At 54.0% G+C, this 18,513-nt stretch overlaps 1 protein-coding gene across 1 annotated transcript in view; it reads right to left on the bottom strand.

Moving 5' to 3' along the window:
* Positions 1 to 1,340: 1,340 nt before the first annotated feature.
* LOC132477718 (protein-arginine deiminase type-1-like) overlaps positions 1,341 to 18,513 on the bottom strand; it is a 32,387-nt gene continuing 15,214 nt past the window's right edge. The window contains exons 5-16 of the mRNA XM_060080223.1: positions 17,038 to 17,155; positions 16,826 to 16,951; positions 14,678 to 14,850; positions 14,425 to 14,528; positions 13,258 to 13,381; positions 12,716 to 12,823; positions 11,101 to 11,252; positions 7,206 to 7,350; positions 6,308 to 6,401; positions 5,154 to 5,233; positions 4,229 to 4,354; positions 1,341 to 1,574 (exon numbers count right to left, since the gene is read on the bottom strand). Of these exons, the coding sequence (XP_059936206.1) occupies positions 1,341 to 1,574; positions 4,229 to 4,354; positions 5,154 to 5,233; positions 6,308 to 6,401; positions 7,206 to 7,350; positions 11,101 to 11,252; positions 12,716 to 12,823; positions 13,258 to 13,381; positions 14,425 to 14,528; positions 14,678 to 14,850; positions 16,826 to 16,951; positions 17,038 to 17,155 (1,584 nt within the window). The remainder of the gene's footprint in view (positions 1,575 to 4,228; positions 4,355 to 5,153; positions 5,234 to 6,307; positions 6,402 to 7,205; positions 7,351 to 11,100; positions 11,253 to 12,715; positions 12,824 to 13,257; positions 13,382 to 14,424; positions 14,529 to 14,677; positions 14,851 to 16,825; positions 16,952 to 17,037; positions 17,156 to 18,513) is intronic.

Genomic DNA, 18,513 nt, shown 5'->3' with positions numbered 1-18,513 from the left:
GGAACCTTCTGGAAGGGGAGGATCCTCGTACACCACCCTCGCCACCTTAAACCAGAGCAGTTCTGTTTTCATCAGTTTCACATGCTGGGTCTCCGTGGTAGCCTCTGATGGCTAAGTGTTGCACAGCTAAAAGAGTTTAAGGGCAGATGGCTCAATCTAAATCTCACCGAGAGCCAGGGAGAAAACCCAGACAGTAGAGGCCCAGAGGCTGTGGGAGAAGAAGGCCGGCTGGTTCCCTCCTGCCCATGCTTGTCTGGGGCAGGGGCCACCTCTCACCCTGCTCCGGCCAAGCCAGCTTGCCTGTGCATGTCCCGGTGACCTCAGCTGGGGCCAGGCTATTAAATTCCCATGGCAGCTCTGCCTTGCCTTCTGTGGGAGGGGACACGGGCCTGCCACGGGGCTTTACTCACAGGTGAAACCCAAGCTACATGCAGGGTCTCTGAGCTGCTGAGAGAGACTGGGCGAGCCTTCACTCCCACTGCCGGCAGAACGAAGGGGAATAATTAAAGACTATTAAAGGAAATTAAACCCCACCCTCAAAGATAACCTAATGACCCCCCCACCCTCTTCTAACATCTGGGCCCCCTCTCCTTGCTGCATCTAGAACAGCCAGACCCCATCACACCCAGAGTCCAAAATTTAAAGCCTGGGAGGCCTAGGGCACAGAGGCCAGGTCCCAGGTTTTATCCCCGTGCCTCAGCGTCCTCTGCCATCCTGGCCTCCTCGCCTCCTGCCCAGCCTTCCTCCGTGTGCCCTCCTCGGACCTCACTTTGGCCTCTCAGCGTTTGTGAGCTGGAAGCAGCCAGCACGCGTAACTAAAGGCTTTCCAAACAGGTAACAAGCACCCTTGAGGAGGGAGTCAGGTATTAAAGGGCGTTTGTTGCTTTTTCTTTTTTAAAACAGTAAAGCAATTATACTCCAATAAAGATGTTTAAAAAAAAGAAACAGGCCATCAGACGCTGAGTTTTCCTGTCCTTATTTGCCTATATAAATATGGCTGAGGAGTGCTAGGAGACCACAGCCTGGGGGCCCCCTGAAGGAGAAGATAGCCGGAAAAGGAAAAAGGGGGCCCAAATCCCCCTTCCTGATCTTACAAGAGCCACCGGTGGCCTAGACCCAGGGCCCTCACCCCAGGCCCCAGGCCCTGTAGGCCACGCCAGAGGTGAGGATGTGCGGTGTCCATCCCTGTATCCTGGTACCCACAGTGACCAGCACACTTGCAGGCACACAGGGGGAAGCGTCCAAGGCTCCCCCAAGAGGATGGAAGCCCGGTGGAGGTTCCTTATCCTGGCGGGATTCCCTGGCAGGTGGGGAGAGAGGATGACGGGTGGGGAGCAGGCTCAGGGCACCATGTGCCACCACTTGAAGGGAAAGGGCTTCCGGCGCACGTTGGTGCCGCAGTGGACCTCTCCAAGCAGCTTGTGGTAGGACAAGTAGTCATCGATGAAGGTGCAGTGGAGGCCCAGAGGCTCCAGCAGGGACCGCACCTTCTCCTCCAGGCAACAGCAGCCGTTGATGATGGGCCCGAAGGGTTTGGGGATGCCCAGGTACTTTCCTAAGACCACCATGTTCACCTGTAGAAGAGACAAGGCAAGAAAGAGACCCGGTTAGCTGGGGATGCTCTACACCTGGGGCCCCTTCTGGGTTCTGGCTCTGGCAGACCCATCCCCAGGGCCTGTCCCATCTTTGCCAGCATCTCCGGGCCACTAAGGCTGGCACTCGCTCAAGAACTAAGGTCTATGGAAGCAGAAAAGACACAGATCCGTGGTTGGAAGAGAGCATTAATAACGGGCAGGGCTGCCAGTAACATACATGGTAACTTCACATAAATAAAAGTCACCCCTTCCTCCAACACTTTCCTCCACCTATCAGAAAAGTAGATTATAATGACTGTTAGAACAAGATTTTACCGTTATCTGCCAAAAACTTGTACAGCAAATGTATCCACCTACAAGGTCCACGGTGTGAATGTCACAGGTGTGGTGTGTTTATTTGTGCAGTACACACCAAGCTCAACCGTTCCTGGAAGCCCTGATAATACTTACCGTTTATTGAGCATCTTCTACATGCCAGATATAGCATCCGTAAACCTCACAGCCTCCCTCCGAGGCCATAGCTTGGACCGGTTAAGTAATATAATTAAGGCCACACAGCCAGAGAACAGGGAGACTGAAATTTGACTCAGATCTGACTCATGCCACAACTCATGCTCTTTCTACTCTGCCAGAGTGTAGCACTGTGGCTGCCTGGGGTGCTAAGGAGTTGGGGCAAGTGGCTGGGAGCCCTTAGGGGCACCTGGGTTTATCTCCAATGACACTTCTGCTTCCCTGGCTGGGGGACCTGGCAGGGGCGCCTAACACCAGGGAAGGGAAGTCTGCCCAGGGCAGGGTATGGAGGCTTCTTAGAGGTAACTTCTGGCCTAGTGGATGGCCAAAGGAGCTGTCCTTGGTGTTCAGAGGGGACACTCTGACTCACTGGGTCATCTCAGTGTAGGGTGGGCTGCCCTTACACTCTCCACGTCCCAGCCCCTCACCCTCAAGTCTGCCCCGCAGGGCCGTCCACGGCTGGGACCAACATGGAGCTGGAGGGTCCCGTGGGGGTCAGTCACATGGCCTTGGCCCTGACCTGCTTGGTTGCCCACTAATGGGCCAGAACATGGCGGGTGGGACTGGGGCACACAGAGGGACAAAGGGCAGGGAGAGGAACAGGGAGCGGTATTCAGGACCATTGTCAGCCTGGCTCTGCTTCCTCCTAGATGAGGACTCAGGAGACCGCAGGTCGGTCCATTTGCTCGCTGGAGACCTCAGGCAAGTCAACCACGCTCCTCCGAGGGCCTCTCTCCCCTTCTGACAAACGAGGGGTTAACTGAGTGGTCCCTAAGGGCCCTCCAGGGAGAACATGCTGGGATCCTCTAGCTGGGCCTGGACTGGAGCTGGGAGATTCCCACGGAGGGTTGTGTGTTGGCGAGGGGCTCCCAGCAGGGGAGGGCAAGGCCGCAGCCCAGGGCTGACCACGGTCATGGGCCTTGCCCCATGCTCAGCCAGAACCAGAGGCAGGTCACCCCTTAGAGCTTCACTGTCTGATACAGTAGCCATCCGCCCCATGTGGCTGCTGACATTCAAATGAAAGTAAAACTTCCGTTCCTCAGTCACAGTGGCCACATTTGAAGCACTCAGTAGCCACGTGTGGCGGCAGCCACGTCATACTGCACAGATGTAGAACATTTCCATCACCCGAGAAAGTTCTGACAGCACCGCCCTAGAGCAGTGGTTCTCAACCTAGGGCGATCTTGCCTCCGGGGCATTTTGCAACCATCCTACGAGGCACAGGACAACCCCCAGAGCAAAAGATTCTTTAGCCCCAAGTATCGGTAGAACCAAGGTTGTGAAGCCCTGCCTGCGAGGTCTCTGCAGGGACCTTACAGCGAGGGGTCAGGGGAAGCCCGACCCTATCCACTGGCCTCCAATCAGGACCCCAGGATTCACTGGCTGGTCCAATGACAGGGATTCGAGTAAAGGCCCCAGGCTGAAGAAGGAGGGTCTCCCATCCTAGGGCACCACCGCTCACTGCAGCCAATGCCCCGACATCCTTTCCCAAGGGGTTACTGGGCACTGTGGGCAGGGCTGTACCAATAGCATCACTCAGACCCCTCCCAGGGGCCACACTGGTGACATCACATCTGCTCATCTGCTTGTCGGGTGCCTGAGGTAATGACAGCCAGGGTGGCAGCTGCCACCTGCCACCCCTGCCCAACTCAGGATCCCTCTGGGGAGCAGACAGTGGGGTGCCAGCCTGGGGAGCAGAACAGGCAGCTGAGACCCAGAAGCGAAAGCTTGAAACATTGGAACCCAACCACGCTTCCATTTTCCAGTTTTGGGGGGGAAAGCCCTTAGTTGTGGGGCTGCCCTGTGCACTGTAGGATGTTTAGCAGCATCCTTGGCCTCCACCCACTAGATGCCAGCAGCACCCTCCTCGTGTGGCAATCAAAGTGCCCGGGGCGGGGTGGGGGGGGAGGAGAAATCACCCTGGTTGGGGACTACCGATGGAGATTTTCTATATCTGCCCCAAAAAGCAAACACTGGCGAGGTCCACAGGGCCCTTCCCAGCCTCCTTGCCAGTCTGCCCCTGGATAGGGACGGCTTCTCCTCTGGACCTCCAACTGACCGCCCAGCAGGACCCCGCCAGGCACCAAGGATGGAAATGACCTGTCCTCCCTCCACGCTCTCACCATGTCAGGGAAGAAGGCTTCTGCACAGAAGTCCTTCAGGAGGAAGAGCTGGGGGATGTCCACAATGTCCCGCTCAGTCAGGCCCAGTTCCCGCTTCAGCACCGCCCGGTTCCAGTCGATGCAGCTCTGAGGGTGGGAGGAGGGGCACAGGTACCCAGGGAGCCAGGAAGAATCCAACGTTTCTTAGCACCTGCTACGTGTCGGGCCCTGTGCACCCGACACGTAGGTGCCCTCTGCACCCTTTAGCTTGTTTGATCCTCACAACAGCTTTGTGCCATTGCTACCGCAGATGGGGAAACTGAGGCTCAAGTGACCTGCCCAAGGGCACAGAGCTAGGAAGTAGTGGACCTGGGGTTTGGATCCAGGCAGCTTCTGGTTGCAAAAAGTGCTTGCCGTCACCACACACTGTCCCAACCACAGCCAGGCTTATGCTCCTGCCCAGCTCAGCTGTTTAGGAGAAAAGTGTCGGGCACCACTGGGGAGAAGCATGGGGCCTCCTCCCATCTACGGAGCAGGACTCCATGCCAGGCCTACACCGGGCACGTGGCAGGCATTAGCCCCGCCCCTTCCTGGGACCTCCTTTCACCCCATCTCCTCACCAGGTCACCCTGATTCCCACCCACCCCAGCCCTCGCCCCTACAGGGCCCCATTTCCCCACCACATCTCTCCCATCTCCCCAGACTTCTCAGGGAACTCAATTCTACTTCCGCTGAAACCCATCATTTCCCCAGAATGGGGGCAAGATCTCCCCCACTGGACTGGCACGGCTGTGTCTCTTCCATCAGACTGTGGGTTTCCCAAGAGCAGAGGCCCTACCCAACCCACAGGTCTCAGCAGCCCCCAGGAGAGTCAGAGGCCCAGGGCTGAACCCCTCATCCCCACCCCGGCAGTTCCTGGGGCTGCTTCACCCTCCACCCCCCTCACCTGTGCATAGAGGTTGTCATTCCTGAGTCTTTTGTCTTCCAGCATCTCATTAATGCTTCTCTTCACCTGGTGCTTTAACCCTGCAAGAGAAAGAAGACCACAGCCAGCTCAGGGAATACTGCCTGGGGCCACCTCAAGCCTGGGCTGCACAGAATCCGGGCCAGGATTTTTCTCCCACCTCAGCGTCAGGGTCTGAAGCAAAGACAGAGAAAGCCAGAGACTGGAAACCCTGATGGGACCAAGCTCTGGCTGCAAGTAAATCCTGGTGATGGATTATAAACTCCTTGGGAAGGGACGCCTGAGCTCAGAGCCTAATAATTACAGAAGAGCTACCGTTATTGAACACCCACTGTGCTCTGGGCCTCCTATCATATTTATTATTGATCTCTAAAACAATGCTAGGCCAGGTTAGTTATCACCCCATATTCAGAGAAGAGGAAATGGAGGCACTGAGAGGTTCAGAACACATCCTTGATCTCATAGTCAGCAAGTGGCAAGACCAGGATCTGAATCCAGGTCTATCTTTGCTGAAGGCTATGCCACATCCCTTCCAATGCTCCATTCCTCAGGTGAGAACACTGAGATCCCTGGTGGGGAAGGGGGAGGTGCTCAAGGGGGCCAACCAGGCCCTTAGAGGGTCTGTTGATTCCCCAAGGAAGGTCCACAGAGGGGCCCCAACCACCCTCCTGGCTTCTCACCCCTCCCTCTCTTGAGCCCCTGGTCCTGCTGCTCCCTGCTGTGTAGCCCTGGGCAAGCCGCTTCCCCTCTCTGAGCCTCAGTTTTCTCCTCCATGAAAAGGGATAAGGAGAAGGGCGTGAACGATCTGATTGGGCAAGAGCACGAAAGCGCATGCGCGGACAGGCACGTGGGAAGGCTCACGGCTTCCTGTTCCTTTCTTCCCCTGCGGTGTGGCCAGGAACAACCCAGTGTATGGAGGAGGCCACCCAGGCTTCCATCCCTGGCCCAAGAAAGGGAGAGCCCTCACCCTTTGCTCCCATATAAAGGTGCTGGGAAAATCAGTGATGGACTCTGAGCTGAGAGCTGGCAGGCAAATGGCCTGTAAACAGAGCACAGCCATGCCAAGCATCAATGGTGCCCAGGGCTGGCAACGAGAGGGCATGGTCTGGCAGGGGGATGGGCTCACTGGCACTCACCGTCAAACTGGGCCGCCTCCCCGTAGCCCTCCTGCTTCTTCTTTTGGAACAGTCTGAAGCAAGCGCTGGGGCTGGCCAGGAGCAGCCGGAAGCCCTGGCACAGAGGATGGGAGGGCAGCTCAGTGGACAGGTTCTCCCCCGATGCAGGAAACCCCAAACTCAGGAGGGGCCTGAGTTCAGAGGCCAGACTGCACATGGCACTCCCCCTCAGCCACAAAGGACTGTCTGCACTTCCCCCAATCCTCCAAGCTGGTTCACACCTGCAGGCCTTTGTCCATAACCTTCTCTTTTCCTGGAAGACCTTCCCCACTTTGTACACCAGGGAACTCAACCACTGGTCACTGGGAGGCCTCCCCTCCCAGGCTGCCTGCTCCCTGCGGGCTGTACCCTCCCTGATCACCTCTGCAAGGTGGTGAGGGGTTGACATTGCTGGTCCCGAGCCCACCATCTTGGCCTGAATTTTACCCTATTAGTTAATTGCCCTTCTGAGCCTCGTTTTCCTTATTTATAAAATGGAGGAAATGATAATAGGACCCACCTCATGGGATCGCTAGAGGATTAAATGCATTAAAACACATACGTCTCACGGGTACTCAGTAAATGTTTCCAATTATTACCAGTGTCAGTCCTGGGTCTTGACTGAGAGGTCTGGATCAGAACAAACACCCAGTAAGTGTGAGAATGAGTATATGAGAAGTGAGCGAACGAGTTCCCTCCTGGGCTCTGACCTCCTCCAGGAAGTCCCCCCTGATTAACACCACCTGGCCCAGAGGGTACCCTGACTCCAAGCTCTCTATGGACAGAGGTGGTGAGCTAGTTTCAGGTGCCTTTGCCCTATCCTCACCCATCAGGATAGGGAGGGGCCGAGGTAGCTCAGGCAGGAGGAGAGGGGATGTACCTTTTGGTCGGAGGTGGGCACAAAGCTCAGGAACTCGTCCACATGGCCCACGCAGAGCCAGTCAGAGTAGAGCTCCACGGGCGCCTGCACCTGCTGGGCCTTCAGGAAGTCCTGCACCACCTTGGCCATTCGCCGCCCGCCAGACCTGGCCAGGGAGGGAAAGAGCAGGGTCACCTCGTGCGTGTTGTGTGCTGGTTCCCTGCAGGCACTTCCTGAGCCCCTCCCTGCCCACTGTCAACCCTCTGAATGGCTCTTCTATGGTCCCTGCTTCCTGGCCCCAGCGCCCAGGTGCTCCCAGGAACTCGCTGTCCATCCTGAGTATCGCCCAAGAGAGTCTGTCCCTCCCTCACCTTAAAGCATCCTCCCCAAGGCCAGAAAGGTCCTGCCAACCCTTCTTGCAAAAGAGAGTCAAATGAGCGCCCTCCATCTGCCAAAGGGAACTGAAGACCCTCATCTCAGTTCCTGGGATTCAGAGAGGTTGACTCTTTACCCAAGGCACCAAGGTTTTTGTTCAAAACGTGACTGGGACCTGGCAAGCCACGCCGCACCCTGCTTAGTCCAGTGTTTCCCAAAGTGTGGGAATTGTTGCCCACTCCCCATGTCCCTCACTTTCTTCAGGTTTAACTCAAATGTCACCTCTTTCTCTATGTGGACTTTGGAAATAACAACAACCTCTCAACTCCTTTCCCAGCTTTATTCTTCTTTACAGCATTTGGTACTATTTGGCATACTTGATATCTTGTTTATTGCCTGGCAGCCCACTAGAATGTAAGCTCCAGGAGGGCTGGGATTTTTCTCTAGGTTCACTGCTGTATCCCCAGCACCTCTTATAGAATAGATGCTCAAACATATCTGTGAATGATAGTAAGGCTTTTGAACAGCTGTGTAAGAGTCCACAGTCTATATAACAACAAAACTAGAAGGGAGACCCAACAAGCAGTGACACAAGACAACACTAATTTGATTCAGGGGATGGGAATGTGGAAAATATTTTTCTTGTATTTCTGTTTATTTTAATATAATATTTTAATATTTAATATTTAAAGTTCTGTTATTTTAAGTCCCTCCTTGGGACTCTGCAGCCCTCTGCCTGGAGGCAGGGGAATGGACCAGATGACTCCAGCCTTGAGAAGCATCAGACCTGGTCTCTGAGTCACATCAAAGCTGCCACCAGGAGGCAGAATTGTTCCAAGATCGTTTTAAATGTGGGGAGCAGCGCTTGGAGAACCCAAGATAGTCGAGAACGGAGGGGGCATTTGCTGAGCACCTGCTGTGCGCCTGCCTGAGGCTCCTCACACTGGGTGTCTTGTTTTTTTTTTGTTTTTTTTTTTTTGCGGTATGCGGGCCTCTCACTGTTGTGGCCTCCCCCGTTGTGGAGCACAGGCTCCGGACGCGCAGGCTCAGCGGCCATGGCTCACGGGCCCAGCCGCTCCGCGGCATATGGGATCCTCCCAGACCGGGGCACGAACCCGTATCCCCTGCATCGGCAGGCGGACTCTCAACCACTTGCGCCACCAGGGAGGCCCCTGGGTGTCTTGTTTTAATCCCCAACAGGTCCATGTCATGATCTGAACTCTGCGGGACCAAGCTCTCTGACCTCATCCCCCCACACCGCCTTGTTCCCTCTGCTCCAGCCCCACTGGCCTCCTTGCTGTTCCTCTAATGTCTCCAGCACACTCCTGCCTCAGGGCCTTTGCACTAGTTGTTTCCACTCCCTTGCACATCTTCCTCCCAAGTAGCCACATCTTTAACTGTCTCATTTCCTTCAGGGAAATGTCAGCCTCTCACCAACGCTTCTTTTACCTAACATACTAGATGATTTACTTATTTATTATGTTTGCTTATTGTCTGTTTCTCTCTGCTAGGATGTATGTAGGTTGTTTTGTTCACTGCTAAGGTCAGAAGCCAAGACAGGAGCACAGGACAGCAGCCTGGATGTTAAATTTTAATTCGGGGTCCAAGGAGGAGATCTGAATTCTGACTATTCCCCTAACTTGCTGTGTGGTCCTAGGCAGTAGCTGTCCCTCCCTGAGCCTCGGGGTTCCATTTGTCCACCAAGAGCTTTGTTCCTGGTTTTCAACACAGTAGCCAATGGAGTGAGGCCCAGCTCTGCTAGAGACCCCCCCACACGTTCCATCTGGGGTCCTTGCTCTGAGCCTGGGATTTTCCAGAACATTTCTTTTATCCCCAGCATGGGGCCCCGAACCTGGCATATAGGAAGTCTCAATAAATATTTATTGAATTGATAAATGAATGCACGAATTAGTGCATTCACTTCATTTATCTAAGCCTCAACTTCCTCATCTGTAAAATGGGGATAATAGTCATCTCAACCTCATAGGGCTGTTGTAAGAATTAATGGAGGTAACCTGGGTAAAGCACCATGTTCATGGCATGTAGGTGATCAATAACTTTTATCTGTTGAGTTCCAACCTACTTCAAGGCACATCCACTGCCAGGCGTCCAGCTAAACAATACCCAAACATTCGGAAGTTGGTTAATGTGAATCCTTTATCCCCAGTAATGGCTATTATATAGCTAGGACAGGGATTTTTTTATAAGCCCATTTCACTGAGGAGGACACTGAGGGATGACATATAAAATAATTTGCCCATTTAATAATGTATCTTTGTCACCTGATGTATCCCTAGTACCTTCATCAGTAGGCATGCAATAAATATTTCTAAATGAATTAATCAAGCACCTACTATGTTCCAGGCCCTGTGGTAGGCGCTAGTTAGGTGATGTACCCCAAATCATGTGGCCAATAAGTGGCAGAGGCAGGACTCGAATCCAGATCCATTAGATTTCAAAGCCTGTGCTCGTTCCTCCCGGATCCCTCCCGGAAGCACAGAATGACTGCCCAGAGGTCCCAAGGCCCTTCTGCCCCCAGAGCTGTGGGCAGGATCCAGCCCCAGAGTAGTTCTGCACATGAGTCAGCAGCAAGGTGAGTGCACTCCTCTTGTCCTGGCCAACCTCAGCCCCAGGCACCCAGCCTGGGCACCCGGCTTCATGCCTGGGGTTGGTGCCAGGAAGCCTCACCTCACCTGATCCAGAGCCGTGAGGCCACCAAGGTCACCACTTGAGCCTGGGTAACCTTCCCAGCACTGCCTGGCTGCTCTGGGCCCAAGACCAGATAGCCAGGGTTTGGGGACGCCAGCTGGGGCATGCCTGGGCTCCATGCCAACACCACACAAACCGGAAGGCAACCTCCAGGGCCTGGGGTGGGTTTAATCTTTAGGCAGGAAGCAGGGGATTGCACTAGGATCCCTGTGCTACACTCCCCATTCTTCGACTGCCCACAGGCTGGGTGGGGACCCACTAGGGAGATTTAGCAGATGCTGTCATCTGTCTGAGCTCGAAACCCTAAATACCTTGTTTCCTCCTAGATGACAGCTGTCCAGGGTAGGACCTGTCAAGTTACCTCTGTCAGCCTCGTGGTGACAGCCGCACCCTTTCTAGCTGTTGCTAGGACAACAGTTATTTTGATTTCCTCGCTGGAGAGGTCAACGGATCCATCTCCTACTTCAGCCCTGGATTACACATGACCTCCCCGCTCTTCTGATGTTTCAAAAGAAGTCAGAAATCTGGCGTTTTATATGAAGCCTCCTGATATATGTATATTCAATGTTGGTGATGAATTATGCTCATAAAATACTAGGCAGGGCAAAAGAACGTGGGCCAATAGTTTGTTTTTTCCTAAGATTCTGTGATCTTTTCTGTGATCTGTGACTCTAGAACTCTATTCTAAGATTCCATGCAGGAACTTAAGACCACTTTTCAGACTGGAGAATTGTGTCTGTGGTGGAGGCAGCGGGTGTTGGAGAGTGGATGCTGCCTTGGGTCCCCCGAGCCCTCCCGTGACCTCCACCACCCTCCTGCCCTGGTTTCTCACCCGGGGAAGCTGCTGCCAATGAGGATTCGGCCCAGCGGGTACTCCTTGCCCTTCACTGTGACTGGCGGGCTGACATCCAGGTTGCCGAAGGCGTCCATGCCAGAGGCACCAGCGAACTGGATTTCCCGGGTTACATATCCAAAGTCGGGACCCTAGGGGAAAACCGTCGAGAGCACCCACCCCCAGAAGGAGGAGTCAGTTAGAAAAGGAAGAGACAGCTCTTGGGGTAGGGGAGCGAGGGGTGCTCCTGGGGGAATCCCACTCCCTGAAAAACGACCGCTATTCACTTTTCACACATCCTCCCGGTGCCCTGAGCATTGTGCTGTTAAAGCCGAAGCCAATAACAGAACAATAACTAGAAAATCCCTGAATGTTTGGAAATGAGGCAACATACTTCCAAAGAACCCACGGGTCAAAGAAGAAATCAAAGGGGAGGTTACACAGTATTTTGAAGTGAAAGGTAAAAACCACACAGCACGTTAAAACTTGAGGGGATGCCAGTAAAGCTGCACTTCTAGGGAACTGCCGCAGCTCTAAACACATATATTAAGAAGAGAAAGGGTTGAAAAATCTTAGCTTCCGTTTCCAGCTAGGAAAAGAACAGCAAATTAAACCTAAAGAAAGTAGAAGGAAGGAAATGATAAAGACAGAGCAGAGAACAGTGGAAAAGGCGCTGGCCAGGTCAAGCCCAGGTCTTGGGGTCAGGCCCTTGTTGATGCAGACTCACCCCACAGAGCTCACTGTCACCTCCCCAGGGACTCTTCCCTGATCCCTCCAGGCTGGGGTAAATGTCCCTGCTCTGTGTGGGCATGAGTTCCTGGACCTTCCCCATCATATCCCCCACCAGACCCTGGCATTGTCCTGGAGGTGGGGGACAGGGGCCAGTAAACAGGCAGAGACGTGAGTTCTGGGACCCGGACCCACCTCAAAAGGCAAGTTAGCCTAGCGGTAAAGTTCAGGGGCCGTGGAGGCAGCCCCTCTGGTTTTGGTGCCACTGCTAACTAGCTGTGTGGCCTTGGGTAAGCTGCTTAACCTCTCTGAGCCTCAGTAAAGAGGGAATAATAATATCCATAGGAGTATGGATATCCATACTTATCCATAGGAACCCACGTGGATTAAATGAGCAACTGTGTAAAGCTAGGAGGGAGGGTCTGGAACTCAGGACACGGCTGCTGGAGTGGCTCCTGTCGCCCTCCTGTGTGTAGAAGCAGCATTGTGCCTGGCACACAGTAGGTGTTCAGAAAACATTCGTTACCTGAAGAGAGGACCTGGCTCACAAAAGCAAGAGCCATGAGGGCTCACTAAGGGTGCGTTGCCCTCAAAAGGCAGTTTGGTTTCCCCAGAGCTGACTCCTTTGTTCACTCCCCCTTGGGGGAGAGGAAGGACCCCAAGGAGGAGTTTGCTGGCCTGTCCCTCCCAGAACAGGGGTGATTTGCATGAGATTTGCATTTCATTTATGTATTCCTCCCAAACCTCCCACTAACTCCCCATTTGCCAGAACCCACCACCTGTGTCCTTTTGTAGCCCCTAAAGGACTAGGACCAGGCAAGACTGACTGGAGAATCCTATAGGAGGAGCCACCCACGGTTTCCCCACTCTGCCCTTTGCCACATACCAGGATCCTCTTATAAGGGAAATACTTCAGGCCTCTGTTTCGGGGGGAGTCAAAGACCACTGGGAAGGATTTGTGAGGGGCCTCGATGTAGCCAAACTCCAGCTCGTCCTGGGAGGGGAGAGAAAAAGACCACAGTGATGGCCTCAGTATAGTATTACGAATGGGTTAATCCCCCCAGGCCCGGGGCGAGGCGGGGCAGGACAGTGGATCTTCCCCAAGACCGGGAGGGTGCAGGGGCCAGGGAACAGAGGTGGAGTGAGGCGTCTCAGGACCGCAGCCAGCGGAGGACTCTGCCTGGGATCAGAGCACTTGGAGGGAAGCAGGAGAGACTGGGGCGATGCAGGCAGTGGCGGGGTGGGGGGGCGTTCCCCTAGACTGCATGCCCCTCACCCTAAGTCCTGGCACCCAGGCCGGCCTGGCTTCTCTAGGGAAACGGAGGCCAGTAGGAGCCTGCGCAGGCCAGCTTCCCCAAAGCCAGTGTAAAGGACAGGGTTCAGGCCTCCCGGGCTGCCCTCCTCTCCCAGGATTGCTCCCGCACCCACCTGGATCCAGCGGTCATTCTGATTCTCAGCCCAAGGGCAGACGGTCAGCTTGCAGTTGGCTTTCAACACCAGGTCAGATATGTCTTTCAGAAACTTCTCATTTGAGCCATGGGAATCTACGACACTGCGAAACACAGGGAGGGGGGAGCAAAATAATGACCACTGACCGTGGCCTTGGCCTCAGGGCCGGGAGGCAGGGGATAGATGGGGTGGCCTTGATGCGGTCTGTGCTAGGCCCCGTGTGGCCCCTGGGCACAGGGGTTCAAACCCAGTCTCTGCACTAGAGAGACTCATGGGCTAATGACAGAGACAAATAATGTCCCCAGATCACATCAGGTGGCAGGTGCAAGGGGAGGGACAGGCCCAGGGCTGTGGAGCCCAAAGGCAGGGCACCAAAGTCCTGGAGAAGGTGACTGGGGACTGAATCTCACTGGTTAAGGTGGAAGTGAGGGGGCAGGTAGCCCCATCTCCCCCTGTTTCTCACAACGGGCCTAAACAAAGGAGTCAGGGTGGTGTTACTGAGCAAACAGAAAGAAAGAGTTCCCTTCTGCACACCTGGGCCCAGCTCAGCAGAGCAAACCTGTTTGGCCACACCCTTCCTGGCCGTTTGACTTATGTTCCAAATCATCTCTGGCCCTTTCCAGTGGTCTGACCTCTGATGCAGGGGCCCGGAGTAGCCTTGCCCATCCAGGCTCACCTGCCCATCAAGGGGCCTGACAAGGATTCTGAGACATGGCAGAAGGACCAGGGACCCGGGTTGGACAAGGGCTCACAGAGGATCTTGGAGTTTGGGTCCCGAGTTCTCTGCAGGCCCAGGAGTACACCCACAGCTGAGCAAGGCTGGGTCTCCTGCAGCTGCCAGCAGTCTGAACGGGGCCTGGCCCCACTGCCTGGAATAAATCCTAGATGTTCTGGGGCTGTTACATGCAGGACAGGGTAGGGCAGGTGTGCTGGACTTGAGCCATTGACCTCAGCCAGGGCCTTAGCTGCTCAGAGCAGGTGGGGCTGACAGACCCAAGCCAGCCTTCTGCTATCCTGTTCCCAGCTTGTGTCCATGGGTGCCTACAATGAATCCGTCCAGTATGAGTGCAGGGCCAAGCCTGGCAGGGCATTCTGTTCCTATCTCTATGAGTCCAGAGACGGTGGGAGAGCTGCAGGAGGCCTCACCTGCACACATACAGCTCCAGGGGGCACTGGGTGCTGGGGGTCATGATCCAGGGGGCCATGCGGAAGGTCACGGTGTCTGTGAAGTAGGGCACCTCAGGCAGGGTCTGGGGGGAAAATGAGGACTCAGTGGGCCCTGCAGGGAGCCCCCATCAGGCTTCAAGACCCCGCAGCCCCCAGCCTCCCAGCCCTGGAGCCTCCACGCTTGTCCCTGAAGCCCCTCATTCCCTATCACAGCCCCCAGAGCCATACATACCTTGGTGTCCACCAGGCTGACGCTGAGAGAGACCAGCCCCAAGAAATCAGCATCGGGAAAGGTGAGCCCCTCCACGTAGAAGCTGATGTTCCGCTCCCCCGGATGCCGCTCCACTTCGTAGAACAGATGCTTGGGCCCCAGCACCTGCTTGTAGTCTGAGAGAGAATTCCCACCTAGGGGGAACCAGAGTCAGCAATGGGGGCCCAGTGCTGGGACAGGGGTGTGGGGCTGCGAGGATGTGAGGACAGGAAACCCAAGGCCAGGAATGTAGAGGCAGAACCACTGTTGTGTTAGATCTACCTGGACTCCTCTCCAGCTCTGCCATGTGCAAGCTGTGTGACCTCAGCTCAATGACTCAACCTCTCTGAGACTCAGTTCCTCATCTGTAAAATGGGCTAATATTACGTTTCTCATGCGGTCAGCATAAGCTTTAAACTAGATAAGGAAGTAAAAGCAGCTGGCACAAAAGGTGAAAACCACCTAAATGTCCATCAACGGATGAATGGATAAACAAAATGTAGTATGTCCATATGCTGGCATGTTATTCATCCATAAAAAGGAATGAAGTATTGATACTTGCTACAGCACAGATGAACCTCGACATTATACTAAGTGAAAGAAGCCCGACACAAAAGGCCTCATATCGTATCATTCCATTTGTATGAGATGCACAGAATAGGTACATCCATAGGGACAGAAAGCAGATTAGCTGTTGCCTAGGGCTGGGGGTTGGAGGATGGGGAGTGACTGCTAATAAGTACAGGCCTTTATTTGGGGGTGATGAAAATGTCTTAGAGCTAGAAATTTTGTGGTAGTTACCCAACACTGAGAATGTACTCAATGTCACTGAATTATTCACTTTAAAATGGTTAATTTGGAGGCTCCCCTGGTGGTGCAGAGGTTAAGAATCCACCTGCCAATGCAGGGGACACAGGTTTGGGCCCTGGTCTGGGAAGATCCCACATGCCGTGGAGCAACGAAGCCTGTGCACCACAGCTACTGAGCCCGTGCTCTAGAGCCTGTGTGCCACAACTACGGAGCCCACGTGCCACAAACACTGAAGCCCACGCGCCTAGAGCCCGTGCTCTGCAACAAGAGAAACCACTGCAGTGAGAAGCCCGCTCACCACAACGAAGAGTAGCCCCCGCTCACCGCAACTAGAGAAAGCCCGCGCCCCTCAACAAAGACCCAATGCAGCCCAAAATAAATAACTTTATAAAAAAATACATAAAATAAAATGGTTAATTTTATGTTATGTGAATTTCATCTCACTTTTTTTTTTTTAATCGCCTGGCACATAGTAGTTCTGGCCCATAGCCTTTTGCCCTCCCTTGAGGGTTGTCTGGGAAGCGCCACCCTGGCACGCTCTTACAGCATGAAATGTTGTCAGCCCACTTACGGAGACTTTGCTTATGTTCTGGTATCACAGTAAGTGTTTCCAAGCCGGACTCCTGGGTAACCTGCCACCATTGGAACATTCTGGTCCCTGCCAGGCTCATTTAGCTGGGACAAGTTCTGAGTCAATTTGAACAGAGGAGGATGACGAGGAAGAAGGAAGGGGCCGGAGAGGTCTCTTGTGATTTATGAAAATGAGTAAGGACACCTCAGGGTTAAGGATTAGTGTTTCTGCCAGGGTTTTTTTGTTTGTTTGTTTTTTAATCCACAGACTTTGATGAATGAACTGTCAGAACAACTGGATTCTGAAGGCAGGCCTGGGCCTCAGCTTTGCTAGTCCCTGCCTCCACCCCACCCAGCCTGGACAGTGCTGTTTTACATCGAGAACTCATTCCGTGCTAACCGACCAGAGGAAGGATGGGCTCAGGAGAAAGGGCAAGGGTAGTGGAAAGAAGAGGGGCTTTGGTGCCCAAGAGACTGGCTTTGAATGCTTGCTCCATCCCCAACTGGTTGTGTGACCTTAGGGCAGTGAATTCACATGTCTGAGCCTCAGTTTTCCCCTCTGTAAAATGGGTCTAGTTTGAGCACCTCTTTCTTGGGCGATATGTCGTGTCCTGATGGAGTGGCTGTTTGTAAGTGGTAGTGAGAGTTACAAAATGATGATGGAAGGAGGGAGAGAGGTGGATAAGAGAAGAATGGTTTGGGAAGCAGAAGATGGAGCAGGGAGGGAAGAGATCCCTCCAGGCCACTCACCCCTAGCGCAGAAGACCCCCACTCTCCTGGAATCAGAAAACGGCACGTTCAAGACCAGCTTGTGGCTGTCAAAGAGCTCATCAGGGCCATCGCAGCTCAGCACCATTGGGGACATGTCCTGCAGGTCTGGAGAGAGTGGTGCCCATGAGACAATCCTGCTCCATCCCACGCCATCACCCTGGACAACCCCATACACCCCTTCTGTTGCTCACCATCCAGTGATGTCAGCTGGGTGCTGCTGAGGTCGATCTCCTTGGAGCTGAGACAATCCCGGTCACAGTTCACCAGCAGGACAGCCCCATAGCCCTCAGGGCCCCAGCTCCAGGTTTTCTGTGGCAAAGCAAGAGGCCTTAGGGTCAGTGAGACCCAGGGATCTCTGGGAAGGGGTTCTGGACATGGCTAGAGCCGTCTGCTTTGTTAACTTGGAGACTTTTGTATTCTGGGTTTGCTTAAAGATTTATAGAGGGATCATAGATTTGGGGAGTGGAGTTCCAGGTCCCTACACCCAGAGCCAGTCCACGCTTGTGCAGTGAACAACAGCTCCTCCCAGCCATCCCACCGGAAGAGGAAGGGTGATGGCGCCAAACCCAGAAATGGCTTTTGCCAGTCTGCTGAGCTTTGGTCCTGCCAGCAGACTAAGACTGCCTCGCCCTGACCTTGATGGGGCTGGAGAATTCCTGGGAGACTCTCCCCATGCCAGTCCTCTCCTGGGGCCTGTCCCACAGTTTTCTCTGACTTTCACTTGAGATCCTGCAGGCCCTGCAAGATAGTCTGGGCTGAGAGGTGGGGAAGATGACTGGAACCCTGCCTCTGTGATCAAAGCTCTTCCCGCTGTGCTTCTTTTTTTTTCTTTTAATTTATTTGCTTATTTACTTTGGCTGCGCTGGGTCTTAGTTGCGGCACACAGGATCTTTGTTGCGGCATGTGGGATCTTCAGTTGCAGCATACACACTTCTTATTTGCGGCATGCGGACTCTTAGTTGCGGCATGCATGTGGGATCTAGTTCCCCGACCAGGGTTGGAACCCCAGGCCCCCTGCATTGGGAGTGCAGAGTCTTACCCACTGGACCACCAGGGAAGTCCCCTTCCTGGCATGCTTCTACTTTATCCCCACCAGACTGTGCAAGACAGGGCTTATTTTCCCCATTTCACAGAAGAGGGAAAAGAGGCTCTGGGGTGTGAACCCCAAGTCACATAGATGGGATTCAAACTTGGGTCTGGGGGACCTCACAGGACAACTGCTAACTTATATGGCACTCTTGTTCACCCCTCTGGGTAGATGCTTCTCTGTACCACGGCCCAAGACATGATTTATATCATAGGCCCCACCCACCACTTTGCCCAAGCAACCTTGTGCAGTGAACAACCTGCACAGCCATCCGTGGCAGCCCTACCCCATCTTGTCCACAAAGTCTTATATATGATTCAGGCTTCCTCTGTGGGGTCTTTCCCTGCAAATCATATCTTCTACCCTCCCAGGATGGCTTTCAGATAGATCCGGTGGGATAATGCCTTGAGCCCACCCCATCTTGGTCCTCACTCTTCAGGATCTGTCAGTTGCTTGACAAGTCACCTACCATGCTTGGGGGTCTAAATACAGCCCAGGAAATAGAAAAGGCCTCAAGAAAAAGAACTAATCCCAGTTCTAAGGTGGCACAAGAGAGACCCAGAGAGGGTAAGCTGTTCTC

The sequence above is a fragment of the Mesoplodon densirostris genome, chromosome 2, assembly GCF_025265405.1.
Source record: "Mesoplodon densirostris isolate mMesDen1 chromosome 2, mMesDen1 primary haplotype, whole genome shotgun sequence".
In the NCBI taxonomy this organism is placed as follows: domain Eukaryota; kingdom Metazoa; phylum Chordata; class Mammalia; order Artiodactyla; family Ziphiidae; genus Mesoplodon; species Mesoplodon densirostris.
The sequence above is the reverse complement of the archived record's forward strand: the minus strand, read 5'-3'. Positions and strand labels throughout refer to the sequence as shown.